Source organism: Cervus elaphus, chromosome X (genome assembly GCF_910594005.1).
Source record: "Cervus elaphus chromosome X, mCerEla1.1, whole genome shotgun sequence".
Taxonomy (NCBI): Eukaryota; Metazoa; Chordata; class Mammalia; order Artiodactyla; family Cervidae; genus Cervus; species Cervus elaphus.
In genome coordinates, this window is record NC_057848.1 from 31360343 (window position 1) to 31382778 (window position 22436).

The 22436-nt window shown below is 41.1% G+C and overlaps 1 protein-coding gene across 4 annotated transcripts; it reads right to left on the reverse strand.

Annotated features, from left to right (window-relative positions):
- Positions 1 to 16715: 16715 nt before the first annotated feature.
- On the reverse strand, positions 16716 to 20302 carry TEX13B (testis expressed 13B). 4 transcript variants are annotated; one of them, XM_043896381.1, is made up of 4 exons: positions 20222 to 20285; positions 19595 to 20085; positions 19207 to 19490; positions 16716 to 17106 (listed from the first exon to the last, which is right to left on the reverse strand). In XM_043896381.1, the coding sequence occupies exons 2-4, from the start codon at positions 20051 to 20053 to the stop codon at positions 16938 to 16940; spliced, it is 912 nt and encodes a 303-aa protein (XP_043752316.1). In that variant the 5' UTR covers positions 20054 to 20085; positions 20222 to 20285; the 3' UTR covers positions 16716 to 16937. The 4 variants fall into 4 exon arrangements, with proteins under 4 accessions (XP_043752316.1, XP_043752315.1, XP_043752312.1 ...); XM_043896380.1 differs by having other exon boundaries at positions 16966 to 17106; positions 17380 to 19490; positions 20278 to 20302; XM_043896377.1 differs by having other exon boundaries at positions 16966 to 17106; positions 17380 to 19490.
- Between the last annotated feature and the right edge of the window lie 2134 nt (positions 20303 to 22436).

Here is a 22436-nt window from a genome sequence, read left to right on the forward strand (position 1 = left end):
ACAGTTCATAGGGTTGCAAAGAGTCGGACATGACTGAATTGACTTAGCACACATGTATACATATATAATGCAATAGAAGTATACATTATTCCATATATAAAATTATATATATATATATATAATATAGCAATTAGCTTTTCCCACTTAACAGTGTGTCTTTGATTTTTCCATGTCTTTATTTAATTACTCAATAATATTTATTTTCTTTTTTTTTTTTTTTGTAATTAGTTTTTTTTTTTTTTCCAGTGGGTTTTGTCATACATTGATATGAATCAGCCATGGATTTACATGTACTCAGCCATTAAAAAGAATTCATTTGAACCAGTCCTAATGAGATGGATGAAGCTGGAGCCCATTATACAGAGTGAAGTAAGCCAGAAAGATAAAGAACATTACAGCATACTAACACATATATATGGAATTTAGAAAGGTGATAACGATAACCCTATATGCAAAACAGAAAAAGAGACATAGAAATACAGAATAATATTTATTTTCAAGGTAAAAGATTAAAATAGTACACAAGTATAGAGATAGTAAATCTTGAAACTTCCTTTTTCTGCTCCCTTTATAGTTGTCATTCCCACCCGCCCCCCATAAAAAATGAAACAAAGAAAAAATTGTCAACAGTTTGGTGAGTAAGTATCCTTACAATCGCCTTTCTATGCAATTATATGAATAAATAAGTCCTTATACCATATATAATTCATTGATATCATTATATAACTTTTAAATCTCTTATTTATTGACTTAATTGCACAACACACAAACACATTTTTTCTTTTAGAGGATTAGAATGTTACAGGGGAGGCTAAAGCCTCCTTTGGTCATCTTTGATTTCCTCCCTGATTCTCCCTCTCCCTACTCACTGTTAGATTTAACTTCTTCCAGACCTCTTTTTCTGTCTCTCTGCCACACACACACACACACACACACACACAGACACACATGCACGGAGAATATATAGTATTATTTAGTGTTATTATTTAAAAATATAAATGATATCATGCTTATATGTATTGTTCTGCTACTTGCTACTTTTCACCCACCATTATGTGTGAGAACTTTTCACTTTAGTACATGTAAATCTAACTTTTTCTTTTTTACAGTTGCAGAGTTACAGAATAGATATGCTATAATTCGTGTAGCCATTTCCCCATTGACATGGTTATTTCCAAGTTTTGTGCTAATACAAAATGTGCTGCAATCTATATCCTTCCACATGCCTCCCTCTTTTCTTTCTCTACTTACTTCTAAATGCTACCTTTAATCAATACTGGATTCTTATGCATATTTAGGTTTCTTTCAGGATTCTTTATTTGATTCTGCTGATCCATTTATTTATACTTGCATTCATGTCACAGTTTAAATTTCTGTAGTTTTATAATGGTTGATGTCTGACATGGAAGTCATCTTTGTTCTCCAATTTTGTGTTATTCTTGCATATTTACTTTTTAATATGAGCTTTAGAGTCAGATTATCATTCCCATAAAGAATTTTATTGGCATTTGCTGAATTTCCAGCTTTAGCTGGGGAGAATTGGCATCTTTACATTAATGAGATATGAATAAATATGGCATGGCTCTCCGTTTATTCAGATTTTTAAATCCTTTAATAATGTATCATTTTCTCCATAAATATCTTAAACATATCTTGTTTGTGCTATTTCTAGATACTTGATAGCTTTTGTTACTACTATTAATAGAATTTTCTTCTTTCATTTTGTAATTAAGGGTATGTGTGCTGTGCTAAGCCGCTTCAGTTGTGTCCGACTCTGTGCGACGCTATGGACTATAGCCCACTAGGCTCCTCTGTCCATGGAATTTTCAAGGCAAGAATACTGGAGTGGGTTGCCACACCCTCCTCCAGGGGCTCTTCCCAATCCAGGGATCGAACCTGGGTCTCCTGCATTGCAGGCGGAGTCCTTACTGTTGAGCTAATTAAGGGTATATAAGATAACTCGAACGGTAAAGCGTCTACCTACAATGTAGGAGACCCAGGTTCAATCCCTGGGTTGGGAAGATCCTCTGGAGAAGGAAATGGCAACCCACTCCAGTATTCTTGCCTGGAAAATCCCATGGACAGAGGAGCGTGGTAGGCTACAGTCCATAGGGTCGCAAAGACTTGGACACGACTGAGCGACTTCACTTTACTCACTTAAGAAAACTATTGTTCTATGTTTGAAATTGTGTCCAACAACTTTACTAAATTTGTCTTTTCTCTAATAGTTTGCTCATTGAGTCTGTTGGATTTTCTAGGTTGGCAAACAGATTATGTGCAAACATTGATAGCTTTCTCTCTGGCTTCAATCTGTATACCACCTTCAGATGTATTTTTCTCATCTGAATGCATTGGCTAGGACTTCCAGTAGAAGATTGAGTAGCAACAGTGATATCAGACATCCTTATCTCATCCTTCCTTTTAGTGGGAATGCTTCTAAAATTTCATCAAGTATGATCCTTAGTGTGAGTTTCTGGCAGTTGCCCTTTATTAAATTCAATAAATTTTCTTTATTAATAATTCCTACTTTTTGAGGCTTTTAAAAAGCAAGAATAGGTTTGAAATGTTATCAGTTGCTTTTTCATCTGTAAGTTGGACATAGTTTTTCCCCTTTAACTTGTTAGTTAATGCATTGAATTGCATTGATAGTTTTAAAAAAACTGTCATGATAATTTCCAAACGTAAATGACAGTAGAGAGCACAATAAACCTCCATGTACCCATAACTGAACTTTAATAGCCATCAACATTTTGCCATACTTGTTTCAGCTATGCCCCTCCCCTGTTTTGTGCTGGGATATTTTAGGCTAATCATGAATATCATATGATTTAACTCCTAAATATTTCAGTATCCCTCACCAAAAAAATCACATAATCATCATAATGCCATTTTCATACTAATACTCATCTTATCTTCAGATATTTCCAGGTGTCTAAAAAATGTTTTTTACCACTGTGATTTGTTCCAAAAGCTAAGACAAAACAACACATCCTCTCTTTTATTTTAATGGCATATTTTTGTTGAAGAAACCTGACATTTGTTCTGTGGACTCACCTACATTCTGGATTTGCCTGATTACTTCTGTGAGTTGCTATTTTACCTGTTTCTGTATTTCCCATAGAAACCTGTATGCGGGCCAGGAAGCAACAGTTAGAACTGGACATGGAACAACAGACTGATTCCAAATAGGAAAAGGAGTACATCAAGGCTGTATATTGTTACCCTGCTTATTTAACTTATATGCAGAGTACATCATGAGAAACGCTGGGCTGGAAGAAGCACAAGCTGGAATCAAGATTGCTGGGAGAAATATCAATAACCTCAGACATGCAGATGACACCACCCTTATGGCAGAAAGTGAAGAGGAACTAAAAAGCCTCTTGATGAAAGTGAAAGAGGAGAGTGAAAAAGTTGGCTTAAAGCTTAACATTCAGAAAACTAAGATCATGGCATCTGGTCCCATCACTTCATGGGAAATAGATGGGGTAACAGTGTCAGACTTTATTTTTTGGGGCTCCAAAATCACTGCAGATGGTGATTTCAGCCAAGAAATTAAAAGACGCTTACTCCTTGGAAGGAAAGTTATGACCAACCTAGACAGCATATTAAAAAGCAGAGACATTACTTTGCCAACAAAGGTCCGTCTAGTCAAGGCTATGGTTTTTCCAGTAGTCATGTATGGATGTGAGAGTTGGACTTTAAAGAACGCTGAGCGCCAAGGAATTGATGCTTTTGAACTGTGGTGTTGGAGAAGACTCTTGAGAGTCCCTTGGATTGCAAGGAGATCCAACCAGTCCATCCTAAAGGAGATCAGTCCTGGGTGTTCATTGGAAGGACTGATGTTTGGCCGCCTCATGCGAAGGGTTGACTCATTGTAAAAGACCCTGATGCTGGGAGGGATTGGGGGCAGGAAGAGAAGGGGAAGACAGAGGATGAGATGGCTGGATGGCATCACTGCCTCGATGGACATGAGTTTGGGTAAACTCTGGGAGTTGGTGATGGACAGGGAGGCCTGGCGTGCTATGATTTATGGGGTCACAAAGAGTCAGACACGAGTAAATGACTGAACTGAACTGATAGTTCCCTACAGGACTGTTGACTGTAACTCACTCTCTGTTATAATTTCTTTTTTTTCAATTTTGTTTTTTCCAGTTTTGTGATATAATTGACATATCATAGTGATTTGACTTACATACCATGATATGAATACATTGTCTCATATCAGTACAACATAAAAGAAATAGAAAAAAATATTTTTTTGGTAATGAGAACTCTTAGGATTTACTCTTAACAACTTTCATACAGCAGTATTAATTATCTTCACCATGCTGTATATTACATCCCTAGTACTTAGTTTATAACTGGGAGTTTGTACATTTTGACTGCCTTCATCTAATACCCTCTCGCCACAAATCTGGTCATAAATCTGATCTCTTTTCTAGGAGTTTGTTTGTTTTTGAAATATAATTAACCTACAACACTATGTTAATTCCTTGTATACAACAGAGTGATTTGATGTTTCTGTACATTTCCCTTTTCTCCATATTCTTGTCAACACTTGGTCCTCTTTTTGATAATAGCCATTCTGACAGGTGTGAGGTGGTGTCTCATTGTGGCTTTTATTTGCATTCTCTGATGATTAGTAATGCTGATCATCTTTTCATGTTCCTATTGGCCATCCATATGTCTTCTTTGGAAGAATGTTTATTTAGGTCTTCTGTCCATTTTTTAATTGGGTTATTTGTTTTTTGATGTTGAATTTTATGAGTTCTTTGTATATTTTGAATATTAACCCCCTGTAAGATATACTTTTTGCAAATAAATTCTCCCATTCATCAGGTGGCCTTTTCTTTTTCTTGATAGCTTCCTTTGCTGTGCAAAAGCTTTTTAGTTGGATGTAGTCCCATTTGTTTATTCTTACTATTATTTCTTTTGCCTGACTAGACATATTCAAAAAAATATTGCTAAGACTGATGTCAAAGTGTACTGTCTATGTTTTCTTCTAGAAATTTTATGGCTTCAAGTCTTACATTTAAGTCTTCAATCCATTTTGAGTCATTTTTTAATATGGTGTGAGGAAGTAGTCCAGTTTGATTCTTTTGCATTAGTTGTCCAGTTTTCCCAACACCATTTATCAAAGAGGCCATCTTTGCCCTGTTATATATTCTTGCCTCCTTTTGTTGTAGATTAATTGCCCATATAAATGTGGGTTCATTTCTAGGTACTCTATGTTGTTCCATTGATGTATATGTCTGTTTTTTTGCCAGTACTATACCATTTTGATTACTGTGGCTTTGTAGTATAGTTTGAGATCAAGGAGCATGATATTTTATGTTTTGTTCTCCTTTCTCAAGATTATTTTAATTATTTGGGATCTTTTGTGTTTCCATACAAATTTTAGAATTTTTTTCTGTGAAAATGCCTTTGGTATTTTGATAGAGATTGCACTGAATCTGTAGATTGCCTTGGATAATATGGTCATTTTAACAATATAAATTCTTCCAATCAGTGAGCACAGTATATCTTTCCATCTCCTTGTGTCATCTTCAGTTTCTTTCATTAGTGCATATAATTTTCTGAGTATAGGTCTTTTCTGTCCTTAGGTAGATTCATTCCCAGGCATTTTATTCTTTTTGATGCGACTGTGAATGGGATTGTTTTCTTAATTTCTCTTTCTGATCATTTGTTGTTCGTGTCTCTGGTATAATTTCTATGTCAGAGTTCTTTAGTTCCAGGCAACAGAAATTGATTCTGAATAACTTGAGCGAAAATAGGGATTTTTGGAAGGACACTGGAGTTGCTTCAAACTACAAGAAGTGCTCCAAAATGATGCCTCAGGGGTGTCAGGAACTGAGGAAGCTTGGGGCATTTGGGTAGTGGAAACTCAATCTGTACAGTCCCCACTCAGGTTTTAAAATTCAGGCACAGAGAATCTGATTATTCCATTAAGAGATATGGGATATATTTTCAAAACCAAGGTCAGTGAAAGAATGCTGGACAAACCAAGCAGTAGTTACCAAAAGAGATAAGAAAAAGAGAGGTGCCAACATCCAAGTGGCTTGATTAAGCCTTTAAAGATGAAAAATCTGGATCTGAGAGAAGAGAGCTGGACTGGGATAAACAAATTAGAAGTCATAAGGATAATTGAAGTTACAGGCATCTTAGAGATTGCCTAGAATGAAAGTGAGTAACCATGTACCTCTCCAGTTCCATTATCTGAGGGCAGGGGTGCTTACTGGAGTAATTTTAACTAGAGATTTTTTTTTCTGCTTTTTAGAGGACATGGTATTCCCAGTGACTGGAAAGTGAATCCAGAATGTGGGAATGTAACACTGTGCTGGGAACATTCTGTCTCATAAGAAGTAGTTATGTGGAGATTTTAATAGAATGTAACTTCTTTATGTCAGTTATAATAAATGCCAACTTACCTTTCTCTAACATTTATTATTTATGTTGCACTTAGTCCTGTTCTAAGAATATTATGCGTGTCACCTTATTTAATTCTCACAACAAAACAATGTAGTAGTTATTATTATCACCATATTTTACAGATGGCTTCCCTGGTGGCTCAATCAGTAAAGAATCTGCCTGACATGCAGAAGACCACCTGCAGCACAGGAGGCCTGGGTTCGATCCCTGGGTTGGAAAGATCCCCTGGGAGAAGGAAATGGCAACCCACTCCAGTATTCTTGCCTGAAACATCCCACGGACAGAAGAGCCTGGCGGGCTACAGTCCATGGGGTCACAAGAGTCGGACACAACTTAGCGACTAAACCACCACCATTTTACAGATAGGTTACTGTTGTCTCAGGCTGGTGTCACGCCAGTGGCAGAATCACAAGAGAGAGGATGTACAGCTGTGGAAGCATATTCCAAGCCCCTACTTGAGTCACATCTGTGTACAAGCTATTACCCAAAGCAAATTTCAGAGCTGAGCTCAAAGATAAGAGGTGGGAAAATGTTTCACTTCTTTTGTGCAGACCTGCCAAATTCATGGCAAAGGCTGAGAATTGGGGCCAATAATTCAATTAAAGGGGGATAGACTGTAAATGAACAATAAGCCTAATACATGAGAAAATCATCAAGTGAATTAGAAATGGGTAAGTAACACTGCAACAAAAAATTTCAGGAAGGTGGTGTGAAGGTAATTCTAATGTGCAACTGGGATTTAGACAACTGATCTTGCAATGTTCAACCTGGAAAGAAACCTGGGCTAACATTCTCGCCACCATATTGAAAATAATAAAACAGATTCAGAAAGTAGAAGAATCTTAAGGTCCACAGAGGTAGATAGTTATAGAAATGGAACTAGGGCTTGGATCTCCTAACTCTCCAGAGTGTTTCTATTATATAACTGTATTCTAATCTGTGGTCTTAGAATTCTCCCTTTACCAATGGTACCAAGTTGGCTGTATGTAGAAGGACACAGTCATTCTTATCTTGACCACAGACATCAGAGGTATATTCCCTAAACCCTGTCCTTCCCTTGGTAATGTATTTTATAGCTTAATTTGGCATTCCTCATATTTGTACTCATCAAAAGTGTGTAGACAGTCTATCTTCTGTTTAGTTTTTTTTTTCTTTTTGTCTTCAAATTGAAGACTGTTAATTTTGGCCTGTCTTCATGTGATCTCCTAATCCCACCCTAGCTCTATACTTGGTTATTAGTTCTTCTCATTTCCCCAGCTCTGTAATGCTTTGAGTAGTCTTTCTTGAGTTACTTTTGTACTCTGGGCTTCCACCAGGCCTTACAGTCATCATTTCTGTTTTGGGTTACAGTTGTCTTGATTTGCCAGGATGTACTGTTGAAAGAAACGAAAGGATATGGGACCTGCTTGCACCTGGAGTTTACTGTGTGAACAGAAAGGTGAGTAACCAAATGAGGTAAGAGAGGGTATAATCTTCATTCTCTTCCCCCTACTTCTTCTCATGGAATTTGGGATTTTTCTGAATCTTTAAAATTGTGTTGTATGTGTATAGGTATGTGTATTTAAGGTATTACATGGATACAGAATTTACCCATTATAATCTCTCTGCAACTTTTGTGTTTCCCAAAATGAGGGGAAAAAAACCAGAAAGTTTTTGTTGTTTATACTGTTTTCCATAGTTTCCCAAAGCATTTATAATCATAAAAGACTCTAAATCTCTCCTTTTACTGTAACCACAGATTTTCACAGGACACAGCACAAAAGAGTAAAGAGTGAAGATTGCTGAAGTCCTTCCCCTTGTGGCTGATTCCTGAACTCCAAGAAATGTTTAGCTATGGGGAATAGAAACTGGTTATCTTCAACAGACCACTCACTTGCTGCCCACTTCTGTGACATTCTAATATCTGCCTCTCCAGACTCTGCTTCCTCCCACCCACCTAGTCACACCTCCCATCTATATCTTACTCTTACCTGCAAAGGTGTGCAAATACTAAAAGCCTATAGGAATGTGGATGTGTGTGCATGTGTGTGTGTGTATGCATTTGAATGTAGGTTATTGTATATTTCTGTTGAACTAATATCAGCAATGCCTTATTCTTTCTCATTCACAACTTAAGCTCAACAGGAGCTCCAACAGAAGCAATAAGTTAATATTCAATGGAAAACAAAACACCAGAAACAGTCACTTCTAATAATGAATGCCCTTTTAAGGTCACGCCTAAAAATTTCATTTATCATATAAATAGAAATGTTTACACCCTAAGTATATTCATAATTGTGTGGAAAGATCTTAGGTTTACTTTATGTTGGACATTAGCTATAAAATACCTTTTTAATCAGTTAGAATAGACGTGAGATGGCTTTCTTTGTTGTATTTCTAGTTGGGGAACAGCATAAATGGCTGTAACAGTGTGGCTAAATTTGTGTGTATTTCATGTTTTGGTAGGAAGGTGTATTTGGGATACTGTTAACCCCAACTCTTCTTCCCACAGTTGCTTCAAGTTCTCTGGCTTCATTTTCATGGAAGAAGCTTACAGGCAGATGTCTATTCTGTTTTTTTTTTTTTCTGTTTTGGGAATAGTGCCTCCTGTGAACCCCACTCATCCTCACTTCTCCCCCATATCTTCCCCCATATTCACTGGGCAACAAACAATGGCTGTTGTTTTTTCTTTTTTTTTGATAATGTTCATGAAGTCCCAAACTGTCATAACAAATAAGACTTTATATCCTTTAGAATAAGTATTCAAATCCTCGGAGGACCTCTGATGATGGTCAAAGCAACAGATATACGGGATTTTATGGATAGAATAAACCAGTCTGCTTCTGGAATGATCTAGATAGAGTCAACAAATTACTGCTAGTGGGCCAAATCCAGCTAACTGCCTGTTTTTATAAGTAGGGTTTTACTGGAACCAGCCATGCTCATTCATTTACATATTGTCTATGGCTGCTTTCATACTGGGATGCCAGAGTTGAATAAAGGCATACTTTGTTTTATTGCATTTCAGTTTATTGTACTTCACAGATATTATGGTTCTTTACAAATTGAAGATTTGTGGCAACCCTGTATTGTCAGATGATGATTAGCATTTTTTTGCAATAAGGTATTTTTTAATTAAGGTATGTACATTGTATTTTAAATATAATGCTATTGCAAACCTAATAGACTACAGTATAGTTAGTATAACTTTTATATGCACTGGGAAACCAAAAAATTTGTGTGACTTGCTTATTGCAATATGCACTTTACTGCAGTGGTCTGGAACTAAACCCACAATATCTCCAAGGTATGCTTGTAATTGCAGCAGAGACCTAAAAGCCTAATCTATTTATGAAATTTTATAAGAAAAGTTTGAGACCACTTTAGATCAGCATTTCCCAACCTGAATTCTACAGAACACTATTCTCCAGAAGTTAATAATTTTGCTTTCAAAAAAGGGTTCCATAGTCATTTAAGTCTAGAAAATATGGATTAAACAAAAGTCAAACAGTCTGCTTTTTTTAGCCATTGATTTGCTCAGAGCCTTTCATATGCTAATATGCATTGAGAAACTCAAAAATGGAATAGATTTGCCTTACCTTATTTGACCACAGGACAACTTTTTCATAGCTCTCCTATTAATATCTTGCAAATGTTCCATGAAAAACTTATTTGGAAAATGCTAACTTGGATATTAACTTAATAGAAGTTTGAGCTTGATAACTGACTCCTTGGGTTATTTATTTTAGTTGCAGAAAGTTAAAAGCTATGTGGTATAGTATTTAAGCACATAGGGCATGGTCTCAGACAAACCTGAGTCTTAATTTAAGTCTCTGCCATTTACTTGCTTATGAATCTTGGACAAGTTACCCAGTGCTATAAGCAGAACTAGATACATATTTGTGGGGTATGGTGCAAAATGAAAAGGCAGGATTCATTGTTCAAAAATTATTAAAAATTTCAAGATGGGAACAGCAGTGCATTACAGAAAGTATGGATCCTCTGAGCACAAGGCCTAAGCACAGATTGCACACCCATTAACATATAACCCTGGTTGTAAGTTTTCAGTTTCCTCAACTGTAAAATGTGGATAATATCTACTTCATGGGATTATTATGATAATTAAATTTAAAATATACGTAAAGGGCCTAGTATAGTATCTGACACAGAATAGGCATAATAAATGGTTTGTTTTGTAATCAAATGCAAGCATTTATAGCCATTTTCAATAAATATTTATTTAGTGTCTATCATGTTCCAGGCACCAGCTAGGAACTTAGGATACTATGATGAAGAAGACATATAAGATCCCTGTTTTCATATAGATTAGTGGGAAGGACAGATAATGAAAAAAAAGGAAACAAAACAATTGTAAATTGTGATAAGTGCTACAAAGGGAAAACGGAGTCCTGGGAAAAGGTATAGTAGAGAGGATCTGCTTTAAACTGGGTGGTCAGAGAAGTCCTCTCCTAGCAAGTAATGTTTAAGATCTGAAGGATGAGAAGGGAAGAGCATGAAAAAAGTATTTCTCCATGGGAAGAGCAGGAAAAAAAAGCATTTTCCAAGTGGCGAGAATAGCTGGTGGAAAGGTCCTGAAGTGGGAAAGAACATGGCATTTGTGAGAAACTCAAAAAAAGCCAGTATGGCTTTAGTATAGAAACTGAGAATGAGAGTAATATAAAACAAGGCTAGGGAGCAAAGACAGATAGGGCCCGGGTTGTCATATAAGGTAAGCATTTGGGATTTAATAACAAGTGCAATGAAAAGCTCTTAAAAAGTTTTGGGCCAGGGCAATGACATGATGTGATTGATATTTTTCAATCATGTTGGCTGCTTGTGTGGAGAGGAGCTATTGATGGCAAGAGTAGATGAGTAGGAGACTGTTTCACTGGTTTAGAAAAGAGCCTTGCACTTGGGTGGTATTTGAGGATGCAGTGATTAATAAGTGGGTTGGAGGCTTGTTTTGGAGGTATGAATGCTAGGCCTTGCTTATTGGATATGGAGGATTCAAGGGGGTAAAAGAAGTAATGACTCCTGACATTTTTGTGAGAAAATGGGTGGCACCATTTAACCAAGACGAGATGTCTGAGGAGGGTTTTTTTTTTTTTTTTTTTTTTTCGGGAGAGGGGGTAGTGGGAAGTGGAATAGAAATCAAGAGCTCAGATGCATGAAGTTTGAGGAGCCTTTGACACATCTGAGTGGAGATAGAGGTGATGGTAGTATTAGTTATAGTTGTTATTTGTATTGTTGTCTAGGATTCTGTGATTATTAACTCTTGGTGTCACCTTATTAGATTACCAGGAAGTATTTAGAAAACATCTAAAAGAAAAATACCTAAAAATAGGAGTCGATAGATATTATCATCATGGCAAACATATAGAGATACGACTGCTTGTTGTAAAAAAAACACTGTATATCAGAAAAGCCACCATGCAGAATTCCTCAACAGTATAAGTTTATTGAGATGGAACATGTGTTTGATCCTGATGAAGAGGGTTCTATCTCATCCCAAACTGTGGTGCTTCAGGGATGTGCTGGGATTGGGAAAATGGCTGTGGTACATAAGTTCATGTTTGACTGGGCAGCAGGAGTGGTTACTCCAGGAAGATTTGACTATCTCATCTATGTCAACTGCAGAGAGATGGCCCTTTTGCTAACCCTAGTGGTTCTGACCTGATCAATAACACTTTTCAAGGTACAGGTGGACCAATCATGGACATTATTCTTGTATATCTAGAGAAGCTTCTGTTCATTCTTGATGAATTTCCTGAGCTTCAGTACTCTGTCAGTGACCAGGAAGAGGATCTTAGTACCAATCCCCTGGAAAGGAAGCCAGAAGAGACTCTCTTACACAGTTTCATGAGGACAAAACTGTTCCCTGAATCCTCCTGATAACTGCTCAGCCTAGGACCATGAAGAAGCTTCACTCTCTGTTAAAGCAACCTATCCAAACAGAGATCCTGTGGTTTACAAATGTTGAAAAAAGAGCATATTTCTTGAGTCAGTTTTCAGGTGCTAATGCAGCAATGAGAGTCCTTTATGATCTGTGAGAAAATGAAGGCCTTGACATTATGTCTTCTCTTCCCATCATCTCCGGGATGATCTGTTGAGTCCTGCAGTCACAGGAAGATGGAGGCAGGACTCTTACGAGATCATGTCAAACTATGACTGATATGTATCTTGTTTTACTTTTCCAAGTGTCTCAACACTCTTACAGGTATCTCAGTATGGAAGGGACAAATTTGCCTGTGGGGCCTTTGCTCTTTGGCTGCAGAAGGACTACAGAACCAGCAGGTCCTATTTGAAGTCAGTGACCTCAGATACCAATTGGCCAGGAGTATATGATACCAATTGCACTTTTCTCAATCACCTTTTGAAAAAAGTTGAAGGAGTTGTCGGTGTCTACACTTTCCTTCACTTCAGTTTCCAAGAGTTCCTGACTGCTGTGTTCTATACTTTGAAGAATGACAGCAGCTGGATGTTTTTTGATCAAGTGGGGAAAACATGGCAAGAAATCTTCCAACAGTATGGAAAAGGGTTTTCATCACTAACAATACAGTTCTTATTTGGCCTCTTATATAAAGGAAAGGTAAAGGCTGTGCAAACAACCTTTGGGGGAAAAGTGTCTCCAGGACTTCGAGAAGAGTTACTGAAGTGGACTGAGAAAGAAATAAAGGATAAATCTTATAGGTTACAGATTGAGCTGATGGACTTGTTTCATTGTTTGTATGAGACTCAAGAAGAATATGCAAAAAGGATAATTAATGATTTAGGGTCAATTATATTGCTTCAACCTATGTATACAAAAATGGACATTCTGGCTATGTCATTCTGTGTGAAAAGCAGTCATAGTCTCTGTTAGTGTCTCTGAAGTGTCAGCACCTACTTGGATTTGAGGAGGAAGGTCAAGCCTCAGCATTCATGCGACCAATGTTGACACTTAATCAGTGAGTATATTAATGTCTTTTCACCAGTGTCTTGGCCTACAGAAATGATCGGCCTTCTTCTTTATTTCAAGTATTCAGGCACATGATCATTTCTAGCATTGTCAATAAATAAAATGAATTATCTTTGCTTTTCATATTGTATGCCAGTCAACACAATAAGGATTGAGTATTGCATATTGAACACTGGCCTAGGCAGACACTGAGGGAAAGCTAACATTTTTGAGCACTTACTACGTGCCAGGCACCGTGCTAGCCACTGTGTGTGTCTATTAGTCTTCACTGTCTCTTTGTGAAGGTGTTGTATAATTATAAAAGGTTATGAGCATATTAATCATTAGGATTATAATTGAGCACTCTGCTATTTTGGTGTCGGACAACTATCTTGGAAAAGGTTGTAAACTTAAAGTTGAATTGGTCCTCACTCTTCTCTACATGTATTTCATCACTGAGGCCTCAAAGAGCTCCAGGTTGGTAACAGACAGAGCTTACTCTGTATATATTGCTAGAAGGCACTCCTGTGTATATTGCTATGAAGCCTGAGTTCTTTCTGCCAAACTGACACCTATGTGGAGAGTTGAAAGCTGGAGTTTAAAGAGGCTTAGGTAAACCACTTACACAATATGTGCTCTGTATACTGCAAAGTACAGCTCTACTGACTGACTCAAGAAAAATGCCACTGGTCAAAGTCTGTTTTCAATACTCAGGTTAAGATGGACAGTGCCTCTTTTAGTTGTGGAGTCAGGTGAAGGGTAGGGGACCTTGAGAAGGATGACAGTGGGCAGAAGGCTCAACTTGGAAAATGAGTTAACCCGAGTCTTTTCTCTGGTAATTGTTAGTTCCTCAGTGGGCAGTAGCATAGAGATGGAATTGAGCATGGGGTATGTGTGTTTGTGGGAAGTGAGGGGAGCACGGAGGTGCAGCAAGAATTTGTGTTTGGGACCAGAAAGGAAGAGGTAGAAGTTACCTGGACTTGTAATTATGAAAGAACTTGGCTACCGTGTCTTCATGAATTCATGACAGCTTCAATCCAACTGTGTATTATAAAGTAAAATAATGGGCAATATATACTGAGCACAATATACACAATGTACAATAAGCACTGATGGAAACCAAAAGGGGTTTTTGTTCATTTGATGTTTCCAGAAAATCAGCCTTAGATGGAGTCCCCACCCCTCAACCCATTACCTTTATCAGAGGGCTAAAATTCTTTTCAAAATTTAACCAAATAAAACACCAAAAGCCCGCAAAAACCTCTTCTTCAAGGCATGTTGACTAAGTGAGAGTGTACTGCAGTTGATCCTTGAACAACAAAGATTTGAACTGTACAGATTTTTCTCAATAAATATGTACTACAGGATTGAGGCTGGTTGAATCCTCAGATGAAGAACCTCCGATATGGAGGGATAAGAAGGGCTCACTCAAAAGTTTTATGTGGGTTTTCAACTGCAGGGGTGTGGTGCCCTTGGTCCCCACATTGTTCAATGGTCAACTGTATCAAACTTTCCTAGCTCTCAACTATTGTCATTAATTCTTCTGAGTACTGACAGCCAAGAATCAGTTACAGTGTACAGATAGCTTAAGCAAGTCACTTGACTTCGTGGAGCATCTGCAAAATGGTGATTACAATACCAGTCATTGGATTAAGGACAAGATAAAATACACTGTGTGTAAAGTGCTTACCTCAGTGCCTGGGACACAATACCATGACTTTGGAGTCAGACAGACCTGAATACTTAACTTCATTCTGTTCCTATTTGACTTTGGGCAAATTACTTTTTGTGCCTTGATTCCTTATCTGCAAAATGGGGTATTAATTCCTAAGGTTTTTGTAAATTAGTACTAAGATGGCAATAGAAGCCAAAATAAGCCTGTTACTTAAAATTTTGCTTTAATGATCTTAAGTTATTTTTGCTTTCTCATCTTTTAGGCCCTTTCAGCTGCACAATTTGCCAGTCTCTCCACTACACTTGCTTTGCCAAGCACTGCATAATCCATACTGTAAAATAAAAAACCTGAAGTAAGTTGGACCTTGCTTTAAACTCTTAGGTATTTGCAGGTAATAACTGGGTTGCTGCGAATTGTTCTTCCATCTGATTGGACTTGAAAACAAAGTATAACTGGCACTGAGCTTCTTCATAGCAGAGTAGCAAAAGAAAAGATACGCTACAAGCCTAGAAGGGGTAGGGAGTCAGGCAGAGAACTCTGCCAACCCTTCCTGCCTCTTCCCCTTTGGTATGTGTTGCTTTTTGCTGTAGCAAGTGGGTGTCAGGCTGTAATACCTAGGAGTTTGTGTCTGGTGCCCCTTCTGGACCTGCCTTACTCCATTCCCCACCTTTTCCTTCTAGACTCCCAGTCTTCCCTTTGGTTTCCTTTTCTTTCCCTCCATTCCTCACCCCAACCCTCCTCTTCAGTTATTCCCCAAGTGCAATTACTCAGAAGCACCCACCCCACACCCTGACCTTATATTCTCATTCACTCTCAGGTCCCCTTGTCTAGTCCGTCCACATCATAAACACACAAATAGGAGCTGCCTTGGTTCCTCACCTCCTCCCCACAGATTCATGTCTGCTTTCCTTCCCTCTTGTCCCAGAGGAAGAGGTGGCCTTTCCAAACCCACCCATGCCAGTAAATTCACTTTTTATTTTTTGTACTGTTGTGAGCATTTATTTTACTTCATACAACACAAAAGTATATAAAGATATAAAGGCTCTTCATCCCACTGCCCCATACCCCAACCAACCCCATATACCTACTTCTGCTTCCCATCCTCTAATCCTGGATCCCACCACCCTCCCTAGTTAATAGCTTGTTTGCTAAATGTCTTCCCAGACATCTTTCTTTTGCATATTCAAATATAAACCTATAGCATAAGGCACACATAAATCTGTAATATACATAGCATACACACACACAGAACTTAATGGGAGTTTATTTCACACACAAAGACACAATGGCACTCATATTTTTTCATTGAATAGTACAGTGGACATGCCTCCAATACAGTATACAGGATCTACCGCACAGTCAAGGGTCCTTGAAGAAGAACCTCCCCTCAGTAATTGCACTTCCTCACTTCTACTCACTCTTCAGTCCTTGCAACTGGGCTTCTGCCCACCCACCCCCCAACGCCCCCCCGCCCCCTCCCACCCCCCGCCGCCACCCAGATTGGCTTAAAAATCAGACGTTGCCAGACCCAATGAATACTTTTCCTCCCTTAGTGTCCCACCCCTTACAACTCTCTTCCCCTTGTTTCAACTACTCCTAAGTATTTCATTGCCTCCATGGTTCCCAATCAGTGCAGTTTTGCCCTCCAGTGGACATGTGGCAGCATATAAAGATATTTTTGGTTGTCAAGAGTTGTTTTGGTGGGGGGGGGGGAGTGGGGTGCTACTGGCATCTAGTGGGTGGAGGCCAGGGATTGTGCCAAACATCCTAGTATACTGGACAGCCTCTTGAAACAAAGAATTATCTAATTTCAAATGTCAAATAGTTCTGAGATTTGGAAACAGTTCCTAAGATATAAACAAGGATATAAACAAGCCCAAAGAAATTTCTGACAAGTGGAGGGTACAGATCTTGCCTCTAATCCTGATGACTGTTAACATCTGCTCTGACCGGATATAGCCCAAAGTCACATCCAGTTACTGCAGAGGTGTCCCAGGTTATGACAGCTTCAGTACCTAGGTCCACAGTTCCCAGGTGATGTCCAGGGCTTCTCCGTCTGAGTTTGATCCATCCTTCCATCTGTGGGCTAAAACATACATTTAGCTTCCCTCAACACAGCTTATAGGCATCAGATGGGGAGATGCACACCATCTTCCCCCTTCTACTCCCACCCTCTGGGAATTGATTTCCCATCAGGCTAAGTTCCATTATGCATTTCTGAATTTACTAGGAGCTTTGTAGCCAGACTCCCCTCCCACTGTAATCTGGTGATGGGGGGAGAAAATCTCAGGATGGCATCATCCTTTGTTCAGTGGTCTAGACCAGCAAACCGTTCAGGCACTCTCAGTTGCTGACTCACCTTGAAAGTGGCACAAGTTTCCTGTTCAGATCTGCCTGTCCCCAGTTGGAAGTGGGGACTGGGGAGGATTCTCTCTCATGAGGCTGAACAACGATAGCAGTCTTTGTCTGCAGCTGGCTCTGGCGTCCTCTGTACAAAGCCCTGAGGGATTCCCTTAGGGGTGGTGAATCTCTGCCCTGTTGTAAGCCCAGGGTTAACCTCAGGCCTGCTTTAATTGTTTCTTACGTAATTCACTCAGAACATGAATAAGCTTCTTGTCCAGTTCATTCCTGCAGCCTTGGGATACAGGAATCCCCACTACCCATCACTCCCTGATGCACCTCACCAGTCAGTTCCAACATCTTCTTTAATGGTTTACAGTTTGCAACTTCTCTTCTGGTATAAACTTCTGGCTTGGCTAAAATCTGGTTGCCCAGAACAAGAACTTGCTCAAGTTAGCTTAAAGAAAAGAGGATTGCTATGAATTTTCACTCAGCAAAATTGCAGGAAGTGGAAAAGTGATCAGGCTGTCACTCTCCATCTCTGGGGTCACAGGATCAACTCTTCTCTGCTTCTCTGTGCCTCTCTGCCCCCTGGGCCCTCATAGTGTCATTCTCTAAAAGACACTTGGCTTCTGTAAAGCACACAGTTCTATTACCCCACAGCCAGGGCCAGGTCTCAGCTGTGGCCTCGGTGTTCATGAGTGTGACCTTGACCCCGACTCCCAGTGACCCACTGCTTCACTTCCCAACACCCTCCGAACTATGGAATCTGCCTCTGTTCAGATTCTCAGGATATTTGGTTCAGGATGGGTCACATGTCCCATGTGAGAACATTTGGCTCAGGATTGGTCAAATGTCCATTCCTGGTCCAATCATCTACAGCTTAGTGTGGGGGCGGGGGTAGGGAGTGGGAGTGTTATATACTGGCTGCCCAGGTCCAACAGATAACTAGAGTTGGGAAAAGAAATACAAATAGAAACTGCAGCAGTTCTGGGGTGTGGATACTCGTTCAGTCGTGTGTGACTTTTTTGCGATTCTGTGGACTGTAGCCTGCAAGGCTCCTATGTCCAGGGAATTCTCTAGGCAAGAATACTGGAGTGGATTGCCATTTCCTTCTCCAGAGGATCTTCCTGATCCAGGGGATTGATCCAGGGTCTCCTGCATTGCAGGCAGATTCCTTCCTGTCTGCACCACCAGGGAAGCCCCTGGAACACAAAGGGTTGAGGTCAACGAGGGTGGGAGATGGGGTAGGAGTTGGGGACGGTGCAGACAGTCTACACCGTCCCCAACTCCTACCCTCCTCCCCCAACCTTATTCTTCCACTCTTCCCCTGACTTCACACCACCCACCCACCCCCCACCCACCTTTCCCCCCTCTGGATATATTTTTGCTGTTTCACATTTCTGAATTCACTTGAGGGCTCTATAGTCAGATACACTTTCCACAGTGGAAACAACTACCACTCAGTGAAAAATTCACAGATTTACACCAAGGGCAGTCCCAATTCCCAGGCCTGCTAAATACTGGAAGTCTTATCTGCTGAAGGGGATCAGAATCGCTCCTGTCTCCTTCTTGAGGGTCTATTCCCTGGATCCTTCCATCAGACCACAAGCTAAAATCAGAGGATCCCCAGTAGGGAGATGTCTGAGATGAAGCTCCTGCTGTGAACGGTGCTTGTGGTGGAGATGTGGGTGGGGATGGTGTTGGTGCGTCCGGGAAGGGGGCTAAGGGGCATGAGTATGAATATGTGAATGAGGCAGGGAGCTGGACAGGAAGGGGTTCAGGAGAGACTGTTGCCTCGGGCTTGAGCATCCCAGAGAAAGAATACATGGCTGTTTCCACTGACCTGAAATCTACCTCACTCTGCCCGCCAGAGGTGTAATTTTTCTGGTCTACAACTCCAAGAAGCTGCATAAGGTCTATACTCAGATCTTCTGCCCCCTCGGCAGCTTCCGCCCCCTCTGCATCCTCCTGTCTTCCTTCTCCTGTGGCTTCTGAAGCCGCAGCAGTAGTAGCAGTGGCCCCTGCCTCCTCCTCCTCTTCCTCTTCACTTGTTCCTTCTGTTCCAGCCCCACTGGCAGTGACCAGGCTTGGCCCCTTTGCGACTGGCGCCTGGGAAGACCGCAGCTCCTGGAAAGAAGTTAGCAGAGTTGTGACCTGCCCTGACATCGGGGTGTGGGGGGCTGCGCGGCAGGACTGAATGGGTGGGGCGGGACGGGGGACGGTAATCTTACGGCCTTGAAGAGCTTCCACTTCAGGAGGTCCCGCTCTTTCTGCACTTCCACCAGGCTGTCCTGGACCAGCTGTAGCCGGAAGGCCGCCTCCTTGCGTTCCACCTCGTGCTGTGCCGTGAGCAACTTCAGGTCTGAGGCCAACGCCTGCGCCGCTGACCTGTGCAGCCCGGCGAAGTCGTGCAGCCACTGCACCCTGTGTCTGTATAACTGGCTCTGCTTGTGGGCGAAGCGCACTCCCAGGGCCAGGCTGCTCCAGGCACAGGCCTCCTTGGCCTGGCTGGGCACCAGCCGGTCCTCCAAGATGGCCCTGAGCTTGTCCTCCACCTTCTCCCACGACAGAGACAGATTCTGAAGGTAGAACTCAGGGCCTTTCGCGTGCCTGGACATCCTCTCGTTGATGAAAGCCATCACTTTGTCATGCCGGAACCCACTACTGAGGTCTTCAGATTTCAAGGCCATGACGACTGAGTGCCTTTGGGGCTTGGCTGGCTCTGCGGGGATAAATCTATCAGTCCCCCTCCCCTCCCCCACCCCTTGAGTCTCCTCTTCTCCGCTTACCTCCCTCGCCCCTCACACCCTCCTAAAGACCCTTTGCCCCGCCCCAGGACACCTCCCAGCGAGCCTCACCTCCCGGCTAGTGAGAGTACAGGCCAAAAAAACCGCCTACCACACGCAAACGGTACCTCTCCTCCCTGAGGGCGCCAGCGAGAGAAAAGCTCGGGCCTACCCTTCGAGGTTTTAACCTTCGGAATGTTCCAACTTCCAGAAACCGCGAGGGTGGGAGGGGTGCATGAAGATTTTCTCCCCCGCCCCCCCCCCCCCCCACCAGACATAAAGGAACGTCCTACAGTGTTGCAAATCTTCGAAGGTGGGAAGAAACAGGAGTGGTCAGAAAAGACTCAGAACCAAGAACATGAAGCGCTTGTAATCAAATACCAAAATTCTCAGCTCCCCACCATAATGGTTTGTCCCATTCAGGGTCCGGACCCCCCTAGAGATGGAATATTCTAGAACAGGAAACAGCCCCCATCTCTCAGTGGCCTCGGCTGCCCCCTGGAGGCAAGAGGTGGAACCTGACTACTTCCTCATCCCGCATCACTGCAAATGGTCATAAATCCTGGCCATATCCAACCCCGAAACATGCTTGTGTCTTGAATTTGTTTACCTCCAGCGCTTACCACCTCTTCCACCACCACCGTCCCCCTACCTCCTGCCTGCAGCCGTAGTGCACCAGGTTTGTCTCCTGCTGTACCCTGTCACAAAGATCTGACTGTGTCTAAACTTCTGATGGTATTTCCAAGCCTACAAGATAAACCCGACAACTCTGAGGTTGAGTAATACTTTACCACTTACTATATGATGTGCTGTGATTGTCTCAGTTTTTGTCTATGGGCCTAAGATGAGGACTGAATGACAAAATGCATGTGAAGTAGTAATGTTTTCTATGGTCCCATTTTTGTAAGTAGGTACTTCCCCAGTGGCTCAGACGGTAAAGCATCTGCCTACAATGTGGGAGACCCGGGTATGATCCCTGGGTCGGGAAGATCCTCTGGAGAAGGAAATGGCAACCCACTACAGTACTCTTGCCTGGAAAATCCCATGGACGGAGGAGCCTGGTAGGCTACAGTACGAAGTGAAGTGAAGTCGCTCAGTCGTGTCTGACTGTTTGCGACCCTGTGGACTGTAGCCTACCAGGCTCCTCAATCCACAGAATTCTCCAGGCAAGAATACTGGAGTGGGTTGCCATTTCCTTCTCCAGTACATAGGGTTGCAAAGAGTCGGACACGACTGAGCGACTTCACTTTATTTTTGTAAAATGTGCAAATCTTCTGTGTGTGTGCGCGCGCGCGCGGGTGCATATGCACGCATGCGCGGGTGCGTCTGTGAGCGCATGTGCCTGCGCATACATATGTTTCTACGATCTTGGAGAAAGGAGTGGAAGCATATAGACCACACACTAAATGCTGGGTGTGTCTGGGAGTTGGAGTTGGAGGGGAAGTTGAGAAGATGTTTTCTTTTCTTTAAAATCTTTCTGTGATACCATTTGTTACAGGGAAGATATAATGCTATTAATATAAGTATTCAGTTCAGTCGCTCAGTTGTGTCTTACTCTTTGTGGCCCCATGGGCTGCGGAACGCCAGGCTTCCCTGTCCATCACCAGCCCCGGAGTCTGCTCAGACTCACATCCATTGAGTAGGTGATGCCATCCACCATTTCATCCTCTGTCATCCCCTTCTCCTTCTGCCTTCAGTCTTTCCCAGAATCAGGGTCTTTCCAGTGAGTCAGTTCTTCACATCAGGTGGGCAAAGTATTGGAGCTTCAGCATCAGCATCAATCCTTGCATTGAATGTTCGGGACTGGTTGCCTTTAGGATTGACTGGTTGGATTGACTGGTTGGCTCTCCTTGCAGTTCAAGGGACTCTCTCAAGAGTCTTCTCCAGCACCATAATTGAAAAGCATCAATTCTTGTGGCGCCCAGCTTTCTTTATAGTCCACCTCTCACATCCATACATGACTGCTGGAAAAACCACAGCTTTAACTAGATGGACTTTTGTTGGCAAAGTAATGTCTCTGCTTTTTAATATTCTGCCTAGGTTGGCCATACCTTTTCTTCTGAGGAGCAAGTGTCTTATAAGTATGCATGCATTTAAAATCTGGAAAGTTACATATCAAAGTTTTAACAGTGGTTATCTTTGGGTGGTAAGGATACAGTACTTTCTCAAAAAATTTTATTCTTTATATTTTTCTCTATGGTAAAATTTATTTATAATAAACATGTATTATGTTTTTAAAATTTTTTACACTATTTTTTTCTGATAATTTCTGATCTTTTAAATACTA